The following is a 15,282-nucleotide window of genomic DNA, read 5'->3' as shown; positions in this document are numbered from 1 at the left end:
GCGCATTCAAAGTGAGGACTTTTTCCAGTAGGCCACTGCACTGTGCCTGTCAGATTTTTTTGTTTGTGGTTTCTCTATATGTAGATTTCTTCATGTTCATATTTAAGGATTTTTTTCCCTTGATTTCAGAAAAAGAGAGCCTGATTATCATGCATCTTGGTGAAGATCACTTTTGTTCAATCTTAGGGGATTCTGTGCCCCTCTTGCATGTTGTTTCCCAATTCTTTTTACAGATTAGGGAAGTTTTCCTGTATTGTTTCTTTGGATACATCTTTAATCCCAGCTTCTCTTTTTACACCTTCTGGAACTCATATAACTCCTATATTTGGCCTTTTAAATAGTGTCTCTTAATTCTTGAATACTTTTTAAAATTTATTTTTAACATGACTGAGCTCCACTTGCAGCTTTTTGATTGTTTCCCTATTGTGGTAAGAAATATCTTCATTTCTGAGATTCTTTCTTCTGCCTCATTCATTCTATTTTTGAGGGTTTTTTACTCAATTTTTAATTTGTTCATTGTGTTTTTCATTTCCCATTATTGTGCCTGATTATTACTCTTGCTACTACTATGGGACATATTCCTTAAATTTCTGTATGTGCTTCTTGCTCTCGATTAAGCTTTATAACAAATTTTAAAATTCCTTTATCCCCTATTTCTTCATTGTGTTCCTCAGTTAACTCTGAGTTTGGCAAAGACTTTTGCTTTTTTTGCAGGGAAATCTTCAATAATACTTATTGTGCCTTTGTTTCTTCTTTTGCTCTTCGTCATTGCACGTCTGGTGAGCAGATTCTTCTCCTTAGGGCAGGTTTCAAAGCTGTGTCACCCACTGGTCTATAGACTGATTTCACTGGTTATATTTGACACCCAGTTCTTCATTTGTAGTCACTTGTGCCACTCCCTCCAGTGAGTTTCAGGTCTGGACTCTTGTGTTAGACTTCCACCAGAGATTCTATAACCCCAGTTTCTTTCATGGCTCTCCACCCGCCACCTCCCATGATCCTGTGCTGTTGCTGCACTGTTGCCTGTAAAATCTTTCTCCCACTTTTGATATGAGCAGTTTCCAGGATTCGGGAGACACCAGGTGTCCTAAATAGTTGGGTTGGTGTTGGTGGTGCTAATATTGCTGGAACTTGCTGGCTGTTAGTTCTGAGAGCTGCACAGACCTGTTTTTGGTTGGACTTGTAAGTAAATGCTATTTTCTTTATGGGACCAGTGCAATGTACTGAGCTGGAAGTGAGTTTGCTCCTAGCTTAGTGCACATGCCACTCATTGTTGTCCCTCCAGTCTCACAGCCTTTTCCACACTGTACAAGATGGCTCTTGAGGTGGTATTGGTGCATTCTGGATCTGTTGGCTGTTAGGTCTGTTCCACCTGCCCTATTGTGTATGGAATTTGTAGGATGTCAATTAGTACTGTTTTCCCTGTACAGTCAGCATAATGCACTGAGCCAGAAATGAGGTCACTCACGGCTTAGGGCGTGCACAGCTTTTTGTTTTCCTCCCATTCCCAAAACTTTAACTCACTACAAAAAATGACGCCCAATATGTCACAGAAGGGGATTTGGGCTATGAAATCTACCATATTCTGTATGAATTGAGGATGATAAATACATTATTCTTCAAAAACATACTGGGCCTCACACTGAGTTTACAGTGAAATTAGGATACTTACTGAGGTACAGGGCAAGTTGAAGAATGAGATAATGTTTCTTAGATGACACGCTGCAGTCCGTGTTGTTGCATGCTGACAAATTTGAATTCATATCATATATTTACCACTTAATGTACTTTCTATCTCAGTGTTGGCAAAAAAGAAGTGTTTTAATGTACTTTTAGAAATCAGTGATCATTTTGGTGAATATTAACTGAGTATAATCCTAGCCTAATATGACTAAAAGGAAAAATAAACATGAAATATTTTGCAAGAAAGACACGTAGCATGAAATTCGATTGTAAATCAAGAATCATTTCCTAGAAAAACCCATTCAAAGGTTCTCTATGCGTCAAATAATTTCATTTGATGTTTAAGAAGCATGACTTGGAACTGAAAATACTTCTCATTAGGTTTCCTAATGCTTCTTTTACATCCTTGTTCCTCAGGGTGTAGATGAAGGGATTGAGTGTTGGAGTCACCACTCCATAGAAGAGAGCCATGAACTTGGGCTGGTCCCTTGAGATGGAAGAAGGGGGCTGAAGGTACATACTAATGCCTGGTCCATAAAATAAGACAACTACAATGAGATGAGAGGAACATGTTCCAAAGGCTTTTTTTCGTCCTTCAGACTTAATCTTAAATATAGCACGTCCAATGAGAGCATAGGAAACAATGATGAAGCCTAAAGAAATAGCTGCCATAAAAAAGCACGCCACAGTGAGTATCAGCTCATTAGCCCTCTTGTCACCACAGGCTATCTTGATCAGAAATGGGACTTCACAGAGTAAGTGATCCAACGTATTGACACCACACAGGGGCAGCTGCAGTGTGAGGGTGGCCTCTGAGACTGCATAGGTGATTCCACTCAACCACACAATGGACGCTAACAGGATACAGATGTGCCGATTCATGATGAGGGTGTAGTGCAGAGGTCTACAGATGGCCACATAGCGATCAAACGACATAACAGCCAAGAGCAGACACTCGGTGCCCCCCATTAGGGTGAAGATATAAAGCTGAATCGCACAGCCCACATAGCTAATTGTCTCCTTAGAGGTTCCCAGGTTGAACAGCATCTGAGGGACAATGCTGGTGGTGTAACACATGTCCAAGAAGGAGAGGTTGGTGAGGAAGAAATACATGGGGCTGTGGAGCCGGGGGTCTAAGCTGGACACCAGGATGATGGCGATATTTCCCAGCAAGGCCATGGGGTATGTGATGAGAAGAACAGTGAAGAGAGGGAGCTGGAGCCAAGGTCGGTCAGCAAAGCCAAGTAGAATGAACTCTTCAGGGTAGCTCTCATTAGTCAGTGCCATTGTGTTTAAATTTTTTGCCCCCTAATGGAACATAGTGGTAAAAGGATGGAGAAATGAAGAGTAATAAAATAGTCATTGGTTGGTCATTAACAATATCATTGAGTAACTGAGTTAAATAATGTGAAGGAGCTGGTATCAGATGGTTATATTTTCCTTGATAGCACTACAAATTAAAGTTTATTGCATTTCACAATTATTCTGAGCCTGAGATTCCTATTCAGAACAATAAGCATGACAGTAAGTATCTGCTTGTCCTAATGATTATTAAAAAGTAGAAGTGATTGCATCTTCAAAACTCTAACATAATGTCTGTTAAACTCTAGCCTGTATAAAAGTGTGCTAAGGAGGCCGTCAGGCTGTGAAACTGAATTCCACCGTGTAGCTTGACAGAGTAGGGGCAACGTAAGCTCTGTTCAGAATCAGTGCCAGCAGACGTCATTGAAACGTTGACAAGAGTTCCAATATTGAGTTGGTAATATTACTAGAGAAAGGCGGAAACAACCTGGATCTATGAGAGTTATGAAGAAAGCTTTACTCAACTGCAAGTAGTTAGTGGAAGAGACATATCTGGGACAGTAAGATAACTTGTGTTGAAATGCATCTTCATCAGCTATTTGGAATTAAATCAAATATGTGAATATTTGAGTATCAGTTTGCATTGGTATAGTTGGATAGAGTCCAACAATTGACAAGTATGTGTGTCTGTGTGCTTTTGAACTTTGACCATGGTTCATCCTTGTCAAATTTTATTTAATTTTTCTGCATTGTAGGACTTTTCCTTTAGTAAGCCTTTTTATCTTCTTGTTCTACTTATTATATAGTTAACAATGACTCACTAATTGCATAGACACAAAAGATTTTTAACTTCAGGTAGTTGCTGTCAAAAGGAAAGCCCAGAGCCCATCCTTAAATTCTTTGTTTTCCATCTGAGAAGCACATTCAAAAACAAAACAAAATCAGCTAGTGAAGCAAACAATTTTTGGAGAAAGATAAACAAAGCACTACTGTTTACCTTTGATAGTGAAGTATGTTTCATGAAATTCATAGTCTTTGCCAGATGTTGCATATTCATAGGAAAAGGTAAGATAGCACCCAGTGTGGAACAATATGATTTGCTCTGCCAAGCAATCAGTAGTATGAAGGTACCACAGTATGTTCTCAAGGTTACAAAGCCATCCTAGTTTGCATATCATCTGCTTCATTGACCTTCAAAATTATTCTGAGAGGCCTGACACCAAGCTACTAAGAATGAATGTGAAGGTTGGGCATTAATATGCTCATCCTACCTTCGGTCAGGATTTTTAATAAGAAGAATAAAGTCATAATGTCATCAATCATTAATGAACTCTGCATCAGATAATATAAAGGCGTTTTAAAAAAATTCATTTAATTGCTTAGTACTCTATTTTAAAGCTTAAAATAAAAGGAATATTACTATGTATATTTTAAGAAATGATTAAATTCTGTTTTTAAAGATTTATTTATTTCCTAGAAAGTCAGGGTCACAGAGAGGAAGGAGGAGATAAAGATCTTTGATGCATGGGTTCACTGCTCTGATGGTCACAACAGTTGAAGCCAGGAGCCAGGAGCTTGTTCCAGGTTCCCCTGATGGAGAGTCAGGGGCCAAGCCTTCAGAGCATCTTCAACTGCTTCCAGGCCAAGAGCAAAGAGAAGGATTGAGGGTGGAGCAGCAGGAACACTATGTTACAACACTGTTCATAGATCATTCATTTGTGGAGTTTGCTAATAATGAAGAAGATTCTAAACACCAAAACAGAATTCATTTTCCCAGAGGAATTAGCAAAGTTTTGTCAGTATACACCAGAATTTCATGATTCCAATGAAAGCATCTGTGTTCTAGGAATGTTTTTGCATGAGCAAAACAGCTTCAAGCCTCATTGGAGCTTGACATTACTGAGGATGGATACACTGAATTTAAGGCTCTGTTTTTGTAGGTCTTTTCCTGCTGAAAATTCTGTGTTGCAGGTGACATAAAATAATTGTGATAAGATTTCATTGATTAAGATTGTATTCTGCAAAACTTATATCTGCTAGTTTACAATCAATTGATTTAGTGAAATTCTGTTATTTATTTGTTTGACATCTATATATACATATTTTATGTTTGTTTATTATAAAGTACTCAGTTGTTTTGTGTTTTATCTGATGCTCCATGAGTTCTTCCATATCTAATTATGTCTAATTCTAAGATGGTAATCTCCCCATTATGTTTTAAATTTATATAATTTGTAATTTTGTTTATATTTACACCTCATTGTGTATAGTTTTGTTTGTGAATGTAGATCATTTCAAAGTCTCTTATTTCTTTGGATTTTCTGTTGGAGGACTAGAGAATTAATCCATGTGAATCAGTCTAAAAGATTTACCCTTGAAATGCATTTAATCTTAAATTTAATCTATCAGATTGCTCAGCCTTTCCCTGTAGTTCTCATATTTCAATTTTTCTTTTGTGGTTCTTGGAGTCCATCTGTCTTTTGGATCTTCTGCTTCCAATACTTTTCCTTCTGCAATACTTTTCACTGCAAAGGGAGCTATTTACACAGAAAATTTTAAACTCACTTTAATAGTGTGCAGCATTTTATTCCTGTTGAGCTCTCCTTTGTGGCTTATTTTCTCATTGTAGCTCATCTTACTCTCACTTCCCTTTATTCATACACAGTCTTTAGTTATTTTGTAATGACGTCTTTTTTTAGAGTTAGCAATAATAAAAGAACAAAGGCTGAAAGATTATTTTTATCTCAACCAAGCTTCTTGGAAGAAAACATATAAAGGATTGAATTTGTGTAATTTTGACTATATGCTATGAAATAATTCATGTGATATACTCCCATAATTTGATGAAAATTTCACATTTAACTCTAATTTCTGTTGGATGTCTTTTTAATTAAAATTTTATTTGATATTTTGGTTTACGTGCATGAAAAAAGATTAATTGCAATGAGAAACCAACCAAGTTGTTTGTTGAACAATTGAATTAGATGTTTTGACAGATTTGAAAGTTTAATGTAAATGACATTCCCCGTGTTTCATATGCATAACAGCTTGCAAGATCTGAAAATTCTATGTTGCAGATGACATATGAAATAAGTGTGATAAGATTTAATTGATCAAGATTGTATTCTGCAAAACTTCCATGTACTCATATTCAAACAATAGAAATATTGAAATTCTATTGTTTATTTGTTTGATACCTTTATATTCACAAGTCTTTCCTGAGAATTTCAAATTTTTAAACACAGACATCTTTTTGCTTACCTTATTTTGATAAATATCCTTCAACAGAAAGGAATCCTGAAGAAATATGATTGAATCCTTTAAACATTCAGAGAAGGAAAGTGGAATCACATTACAGAGATGAGTGTAGTATTCATGAATTAGCATCAGAATTCTTAGTTTTTCATTTGACATGGAATGGACAATTTCAGGATGCCAAAGAGAAAATCAACCCATGGAGCAGGATAACAGCAATAGAAATGTGAAAAAGATGGCACATATATTTGTATGCTGCTGTTAGAAAAAAAATCCTTTGGGCATTGTTTTCAAATAAGTCATTAATTTTTATTCTAGAGAAATTTCCTTAGGGGTATACATAATTCTCTATGGAAATGCTTCCAATGTGTAATCAGTTACCTACTGAAATGAATGTGGAGCAATACTCTTGGTGTGCTCAATATAAACTTATTTAAATTCCCAATACATGAAATAGTAATTTTTTGGTAGATATTATACATTATGTTTATTGGGTGATTATAGTAACTAGTGTATATTTTGTGAAGAAAAATGGAGTTCTAAGCTTCCAATGATAAAGTAATCTTAAAGGAAATCAAATATTGATTACCGAGGTTTAGTCAGTGCACATCGATATATGTTTTGAAAAGTAATACTACAACTCCTAAATATGTACAATTATTAATTGAAAATTTAAAAATGTTAAAGTCACATAAAATTTAGCCTATTTATGACAAGTTGAGATGTTACAATAAATCATGCAATGTCATACTAGGATAAAAATATGTGTCTCTTTTTTTCATAAGAAGTAATATTTTAATAGCATAGTATCATTCTGAATCATACACTGAGCAGCCAGCTTTAAATTTCATTTTCTTTTTAGAAAGTCTGATTTAATATATGTACAATTCAACAAACTTTGAATATTTACATGGGATCCTATGGGAATGGAGAGATAGTAAATATTTACTGGTTACAAAAGCCAAATCAATTGACACAGCTATGTATGCAAGCGTACACCATTTAACCAAGGATGTGTTTCCAGATACTATTAAGATGCCTGTATACAGAAGCCATTACATTTTAATAAAGACAAACCATTATATGTTACCAAGATTTTCAAATCTAATTGAATATAATTGCACTAACTCAAATTCTGAATTTCCATTGCCGATATGTGATTATTAAAAAACCAAAAATTTTAATGCTTAAAATATTAGCCTTACAGAATTAAAATAAATTACTATAATGCTGTCAGTATTTTTTATCTCGTAGAGCAAGTATTTCGGGGTGTGTGTGTGTGTGTGTGTGTGTGTTGTAGGATGTTAAGATGGTGTTGTTTTGCTTGTGGGACCAGTGCAATGAATGCCAGAAATGAGCCAGAAATGAACTTGCTTCTAGCTTAGTGCACACACACTTCACTTCTGTCCCTCCAGCTCCACAGCTTTTACCTCAGCACACAAAATGGTGCCAGATGTAGCACTGGTGGGAGTGTAAGTCATGAACTCCACCCTATTCCTACACCCACCTGATTGGAATCTGCCACTCTGCCTCTGTTCATGGTCAAGTCAAGCATATCAACATGATGGGGAGTTGTACATCTGGGTTCACCTCCTGAGGTCCCTGTGAGCTCCCCTTTCCATCTGGACACTGCTTGAACTCCATTTGTCAATTGCTGACCACAGCTGGAGTATCTGGTCACTGCCACACCACTCTACTGTCTTTGCTGCTTCCCCATGTCCATTTGTCTCCAGGTGTCCCTCTTCCATTGGCCTGTCCTCTCCCATTTCCTGGGATTGTGCCCTCTCTGCTTTACCCTCAAAAACTTATTATTATTATTGTGCTCACTGTAATAAGCCAATCCCAAAAAGACAAATATCGTATATCCTCTCTGATATAAGGCAACATTCATGCAAAATACAAGATCAACAGATATATAGGTAAACATGCATATAGATATCTGCTCCAAGAGGAACTTTATAATTGAACAAGCATACCAAGAAGTGAAGATACAGTGCGATATGCATCTCTACTCCTGAATAAAAGGTGGACTCCCAATGAAACTGTTGAATATACCTTGACAATAGGATGTTACACTTTCTACCATTGTCTATATCTACAATGTCATGATACACTTAAATAGCAGAATGATGGACATGTGACTGTTGAAAAAGAAGCTATTGGATAGAAAGTGTTGAAATAGAAGTGGGCGTAGCTGTTAGAGTGTGGCTTTAATGATCCTGCTTGTGATGGGAATGTCCTTCACTGCATTAAGTTGAATGTTGTGATATTCTGCTGTTGTTCTGGAACAAAGTTTTGATAAATCTTACTATTGGAGGAAGTGAGGTTAAAAAGGACATAAAGGACTTGTCTCCTTTAATAATTAACATTTCTTTGTGGGGAAAACATTCTAAATCATATCTTCTAGCTTATTTTTATGATTTAATTTTTATTTTATTAAAACTTTTGATTAGAAAGGGAGATTTACAGAGAGAAGGAGAGAAAGAAAGATCTTCCATCCACTGGTTTAGTCCTAAAGTGGCCACGTGGCTAGGGTTGAGCCGATTGGAAGCCTGGATCCAGAGGTTCTTCCAGGTCTCCCACATGGGTACAGGGTCCCAACCCTTTTGGCCATCCTCTACTGATTTCCCAGGCCACAGACAGGATGCTGGTTTGGAAGTGGGGCATCTCGGACATGAACTGGTCCCCCTATGGGATTCTGCCACATACAAGGTGAGGATTTTGGCCACTGAGCCATAGCACTGGGCTCATGTTTTATTTTATTTTTGATAGTTCACAAAAATGACAAGATTACAGGCCAATGAGGACCATCAAATAGGATGGGAAGTGTCAAGTATGGGGGAGAATGGGTGGGGCAAATACTTCTGATTTTCCTTTTTCTTTCCTTTTCTCCTGTGTCACCAGCTCCCAGTTACCTAACTACATCATCAATAACTAGGGATGAGTATGTCCACTTGATGTCACCTTAGAAACCCAAATATGTAGGAGAATGTTCAGAGAATATTGCTTGAATAGTTTTGAGGGTTCCTAAGCATCGTTGGTTTTATTGCTTCAAGGTGAGAATCCTTCCAAGTTGTATTGTGTGAGAATCCACAGTAGTGTTCAGCTCATGTACCTGGGCATGCGGTCCATTGCAAAGACATAACAATCAAGGAAGCCTAGTCCCAAACATAAATTGCAAGGCTGAACCACAGTTTCTATGATTCTCCCTGTGGCTGGAATTTTGAATCCAGTGATGCATTTGGAGATTTTCCCAAAAAACACACCTGGGGCGACTGCAGACCTGAATGTTGAATGTGCCAGCCAGTACAGAATCTGATTCAGTCTGTCACCTGTATTAGCCTACACACATGCTAGTGATTGTAGTTGCCTGATTAGTTCTGTCCACAGCCCCACATCCCATGCAAACTGAGGAGTGATGCCACCCAGTCCAGCCTAGCATGGCACAGATCTGGCCCTTATGCACAGCAGTGGGAACTGAAGTCTAGTTTGGATGATCTCAAATAAACCCCACTAGGCATGGCCCGAGTCATGGTTTCTGCTCATTCACACCAATATATGCTGCAGAAAAGTCCAGTTAGTGCCATCTCCCTATTGGATTCTCATATGCACTTATTTATGTTGCAGCTTGGCTCAGCTCACTCACCTCAGGAACCATTCCAAACATATGCCAACGGATGTTGTCAGCTTGTTCATCCCAGTCCACCCTAAGTCTTGGCTCTCATGCACTCCAGCAGGAGACACAGCCCACCAGAGGAGTTCTCATAGTTTTCCTACTAGCCCCGGTCCAGTTCTGGATCTTAGTCTTTCCAGGGAGTACTGTGATTCAGTCTGATATGACTTGCACACTGTATTAGCTCATGCTAGCAGATGCTAGAGCAAAGACAGATCAGTTGGCAGATATCCAGGCCCTTGCATGTACCAGTAGATTAATGGCCTGGCTGAGCCCAGTCCTCCAACAAATCCAGCTCAGACTCATGCCAAATGCTGTTGCAACCCTGCCCAGAGTTGTTGCACTCAATCTGCACCCTGTCCCAGTACTCATGCTCCTCAGTGGGAACAATGCCCCAGCTGGGGAGACTCTGCATCCCCTCTCCACGAGATTTTGTCCTGTTCTGAGGCCTTGCATGTGTTGGCAGATGCTATGGCTCAAACTGGTACGACCCATCTCACCTTGTTATTCTCAGAGGAGTGTTTTAGCCTGGCCCAGATTGGCCAGCCCCCAGTCCTGGCCTTAATGTAAAATTGTGGGTGTTGTTCTAAAGACAGCCTGGCCTGCACATCATCCTGACTTTTGTACATGTCAGTGGTTGTTCCAGCGTAGCCCAACCTGGCCACCTCAACACCTTACCCACACTGATGCCGTCAGGTCCTACAGCCCAGCCTGGGATGGACCACCCCAAGCTTTGGTTCTTGCATTCATCTGCTGGGGCTTTATCTTACAAGGAGTCTTCCAAACCTCCTGTCAGATGAGCTCCCCGTCGTTGATCTCATGCACATTGGTGGGTAGCTGGCTCAGACTGATTTGGCCCATCTCCATTGCAGACCCTCACCAGTGGGTACTGTGACCTTGGAAACCACTCCACACCCATTTTGGCTCTACCTGGTGGGTGTTATAGCTCAGACCCAGTTCCCATGTGGCTGATGAGATGAAGACACCTAGTTCAGCCCATCCTACAGACACTCTGGCTCTCACAAGTTCCAGTTGGTACTGGAGCCTACCCCCATGTGACACATTCCCAGACCAGCCCACACACATGCTGAGGTAAGTTGTAGCCATGTTCAGCTTGGACTCACCCCATTCCTGGTTGTTGGGTTCAGCAGTTGGACCAGCAATGCAGCAGGGACATCCTCTCAGCTTTCCTACCATGCCACAGTTCTTGTGCATGCTGGTGGTTGGTGCAACCCAGCTTGGCATGACTTAACCCTCATCTTGGTCCTTGCCATTGGATGTTACAACATAGACCGGTAGAATGGTTCACATTTCCAATTTACAATAGGTTTTTACAGCTTAATCCTGCCCAGTCTACTTGAATCTCTAGCTGTCATCCAATCTGGATTTTTGTGATATATAGCCTACCATGGCCTGTAGCCTGTCCTGGCTCCTCTGCATTCCAGTGCTACAGAATGGCCCAGACTTGCATGGACCACAGCCCACAACTGCTACCTCCCCCCCCCCCCCGCCCCGGTTCTCAGAAGCCTGTTCACACAGCTTTCAACAAGTGGAGTAGCCTTGCCCACATGCAGCCCTGGCTCTTGTGCTCACCAGAGGGAGCTACAGCCCAGAAGGGGAGTTCCCCAAGTTCCCCTACCAGGCTCACTCTTAGACCAGATCTCACGAATGTCAGGTGGTGCTAGTCCTCTGCCAGGCATTGTTCACCAGCCACTCTCAGCCTTGTGCTTGCTGTTGGATTTTGTGACCTGGTTTGCCCCACACCCAATTCTGGGGTGCATCTGCAGGTGTCTCAGCCTGGAGTAGCCTGGCCTAATCCCAATGCATGTTCCCACAAGTGTCAATTCCATTGTCATGCCTAGCTCAGCCTGCTACCACCCTCAGCTTTTGAGGAAACATGTGGGTATTGCAGTTTCTCAGCGGTAAGCCCACAGATGGCGCCACAGAATCTGTTCCCACACTTTTACTCTCACTTGTCGGTTAGTGTTAGGCCCAGCCTAGCAAGGTCCACTACCTGCCCTGGCACTCCTTGACGTATACTGTTCTCTAGCCCTGTCTGGCAGGCCCCCTAGCTCTAGCTTATTGTGCACTGGTGGGTAGTGATCAACACCAACTAACCCAACTCAGGTCTCTTACATGGGTGGGTACATTGGTCTGACCCAGAAGGATGCTCTGGTTTCCCTTCTCCAAGCCACCTGGTCCCAGCCCCCTTGGTTATCTGCAAGTAACCTGGTTGGTGGATTTCCCTTAGAAATCATTTCTCACCTGGAACATACTCCCTCAGTGGTCCTCCATCCCACACATCCCCATATTCCCTTGCGTGAGCAATCCACAGCCCCCATGCCTGCAAGTATGCAAGTCTCCAAGCCCAATCATCTGGTTGTGTGGTGTGCAAGCTTGAGGCCCTCGCACCTGTCCAGGACCCATACACACTGTGTGTCTAGTTTTTAAAAGGTGTCTAGTTTATAAAAGGTGGAAAACTGGAAATTACGTATTAGTGCAATAAATGAATAAATTAATAAGCAAGCAAAAGAGTTAAATAAAGAAAAGTATAGAAAATGCAAATGCTTTTGTATGTATATGTTAGTGTTGTATAGTAGAATTTTTTTTTAAGATTTATTTTTATTATTTTTTTATTGGAAAGGCGGATATACACAGAGGAGACACAGAGAGGAAGATCTTCCATCCAATGATTCACTCCCCAAGTGAGCGCAATGGCCGATGCTATGCCGATCCGAAGCCAGGAGCCTCTTCCGGGTCTCCCACGCGGGTGCAGGGTCCCAAAGCTTTGGGCCGTCCTCGACTGCTTTCCTGGGCCACAGGCAGGGAGCTGGAAGGGAAGCGGGGCTGCCGGGATAGAACCGGTGTCCATATGGGATCCCGGGCGTGCAAGGCGAGGACCTTAACCACTGCGCCACCGCGCCGGGCCCAGAATTTTTTTTAAAGATGTATTTATTATCTTCAGTCAACATTATTCTCTGGGATTCCTTCAAGGAATTGGGATTTTGTGCATCACAGTTTGAAAACTGGTTATTTGTTAGTTACTCATGAAGGTATTTATAGAATTGCAATCCAGAAATTGAACTATTTAGTTGTCTTTTCCAGAAAAAGATGCACTTCTTACTATTCAGTTGTTAGAATATACAGGTCTGAGAACACCTCCAGTGTGGACAAAGCCATTGCTTAAACACTACTTTTTTTTTCCCTTCAAATCGTCTCTTAAATGTGTATCCAACTTCTTTTCATTTCTTTTAACATATTTATTATTTTTAATTATTAAATTGTGTGGTTTTCTATTTATTCATCAGGAAAGGATTTACTTGTTTGGGAAGCATAAAATTTTTTCATTACCTCCTTGAAAATTTCCTCTTAGGATTTATCAGGTTTCACTCTGATGGTAAAACCCATTTTTTACCTTCAGAGGTAAAAGGGGCCTTTCTGACTTTCCCCCCCATTTTTCATTATATTTTTGACAATCTTTACATAGTTAATTGGAGTAAAAAGGTTCAAGGGCTACAGGAAAGTGGGCAAGACTATTATTTTCACATTGTTTCCCTCATGTATCTGAGGAAAAGGGGAATATTAAGGGAGAAGACCCACCCAGTTCCCCACTGACCCCATGTCCCTGATGTGGGATATGCTCAAGTGGTTTTGATAGTTTACCAGTTATGAATTGCTGCCAATCTCACCATTCTAAGCACAGTGAAGTTGTTGAAGAATCCACTGATTGACATAGTCCATCTTAGAGTCTCTGTTTTCCCAGTTTTTCACTGCCAACATATGGCTGAGGTGGTTGATTGACCTGTTCTGTCCTCTGTCTTTTCATGGTTAGGGTTCTGAGTCCAGCAGTTTGATTGGGGAGATCCCCAAAGAAACTTTGTCTGAGGTGTTCCCAGACCAGATTCTTGTATGTACTAGCAAGTACAGGGCCTGGCACAGTCCATCACCCCAATCAGCTGGTGGTTGCAATTGCTGGGTTGGTTCTGTTTCCAGCCCTGACTTCCACTGGAACCAATGGGTGTTGCAGTCCAGCCTGGTTCTGCCCAGCACACAAGGGCCCTCATGTAAACCAGTGGGAGCTGTAGCCTAGTGGGAGAGACCCACAATAATCCCCACCAGGCCCGCTCCCTGCCCTGGTTTGCCAGTATGTGTAGCAGACTAGTCCAGTCTGTCCCACATCAGATTCAGCATTTGAACATGTCAATGGACATTGAAGAAGCCTAGTTCCATCTAACCAGCTCAACTGTCCAGCCCACAAAGATGTTGTTGGGTGTCTTTCTGTCTAGCCACCCTAATCCCTGTCCTAGTTTTCATGCCCTCTTGTGTGAGTGGTAACTCAAGAGGGAGGAGCCCACTATTTCCCTCCCAGGCCTCTCCCACTCCTGGATTATGCACTCTTCAGGTGATTCTGTAGTTTGACTTGACAGAATTAGCCCCCAGTGCCAGGTGCTGCCCGCTGATGCTATGACTAAGCCCAACAAACCCACACCCACTCTAATTTTGTTTGCACAAATAAGAATAATCAGCCCAGCCTGACTTTTCCCTGATCTAGTCCACATGAGGCCCACAGGTGTTGTAGCCCTGCTTAGTCTGGTCTGCTCCCATCCTAACACACACTTTCCAGTAGGAGTAGTTGTCCAGCAGGGGAGAACCCTCATAGTCTCCCTGCTGGCTTGGCCTTCTCCCTTCCTGGTTCTCATGTGTGCTGGTTGGGTGTTGCAGTCACGTCAGGTGCAGGTAACCTCACCTTTGCATTCTATAATGTGCATGGTTTTTTTGGCATGACCAAACCTGGCTCAATCCACACAGTTCTGGTGCTCAGATTTGCCTGTGAATGATGGGAACTGATTCAGCCTTGTCAGTCCCCAACTCATGCCAAACATATGCCAGTGGGAAACTTTCCATGGCATGTTTTGGGCTGTTTCCTATCCTGCTTCTTGTGTTTACCTGCCGGGTCTGTGTCCTGTCAGAGGAGTTGCTCAGGCTCCTCCATCAGAACCTCTCCCAATGCCAGATTTCATGCATACCAGTGGATCCATGAGCCAGCCCAGTCATGGCTTATCCATACCTACGAACAACTCACACATGGCTCAGTAGGGGCTGAGACCTAGCCTAGTTCATCCTACATCTACCAGGGTCCTCCAGAGCACCAGATGGTGTTGGAGTCTAGCCCAGCTTGGTGCGTCCAGTCCCAGTCCATACTTGTACCAAGGGAGATGACAACTGTATCCTGATCAGAACGCAGCCCCCATTCCAGACCATGCACCTCTTGATGGGAACCTCAACCCAGCCAGGGTGTGCCCCTAGCTCCCCTCCTGGGGGTGTTCCCAGCCATAGATGATGTGCATGCCAGTGGTTGCTCTGACTCA

General features: G+C 41.4%; 1 protein-coding gene across 1 annotated transcript; it reads right to left on the bottom strand.

Annotated features, from left to right (window-relative positions):
• Nucleotides 1-2,013: 2,013 nt before the first annotated feature.
• On the bottom strand, nt 2,014-2,970 carry LOC121167344 (olfactory receptor 2B6-like). The gene has a single exon (XM_040996797.1). It carries the CDS (start codon nt 2,968-2,970, stop codon nt 2,014-2,016), a length of 957 nt encoding a protein of 318 aa, XP_040852731.1.
• Between the last annotated feature and the right edge of the window lie 12,312 nt (nt 2,971-15,282).

This window comes from Ochotona curzoniae, unplaced genomic scaffold, assembly GCF_017591425.1.
Source record: "Ochotona curzoniae isolate NIBS_2020 unplaced genomic scaffold, NIBS_Ocur_1.0 patch361, whole genome shotgun sequence".
In the NCBI taxonomy this organism is placed as follows: Eukaryota; Metazoa; Chordata; class Mammalia; order Lagomorpha; family Ochotonidae; genus Ochotona; species Ochotona curzoniae.
This window is presented reverse-complemented; position numbering and strand designations above follow the sequence as displayed.

Coding starts and splice junctions, on each gene's coding strand:
- LOC121167344 (XM_040996797.1), bottom strand. CDS start 2,970: ATGGCACTGACTAATGAGAGCTACCCTGAAGAGTTCATTCTACTTGGC.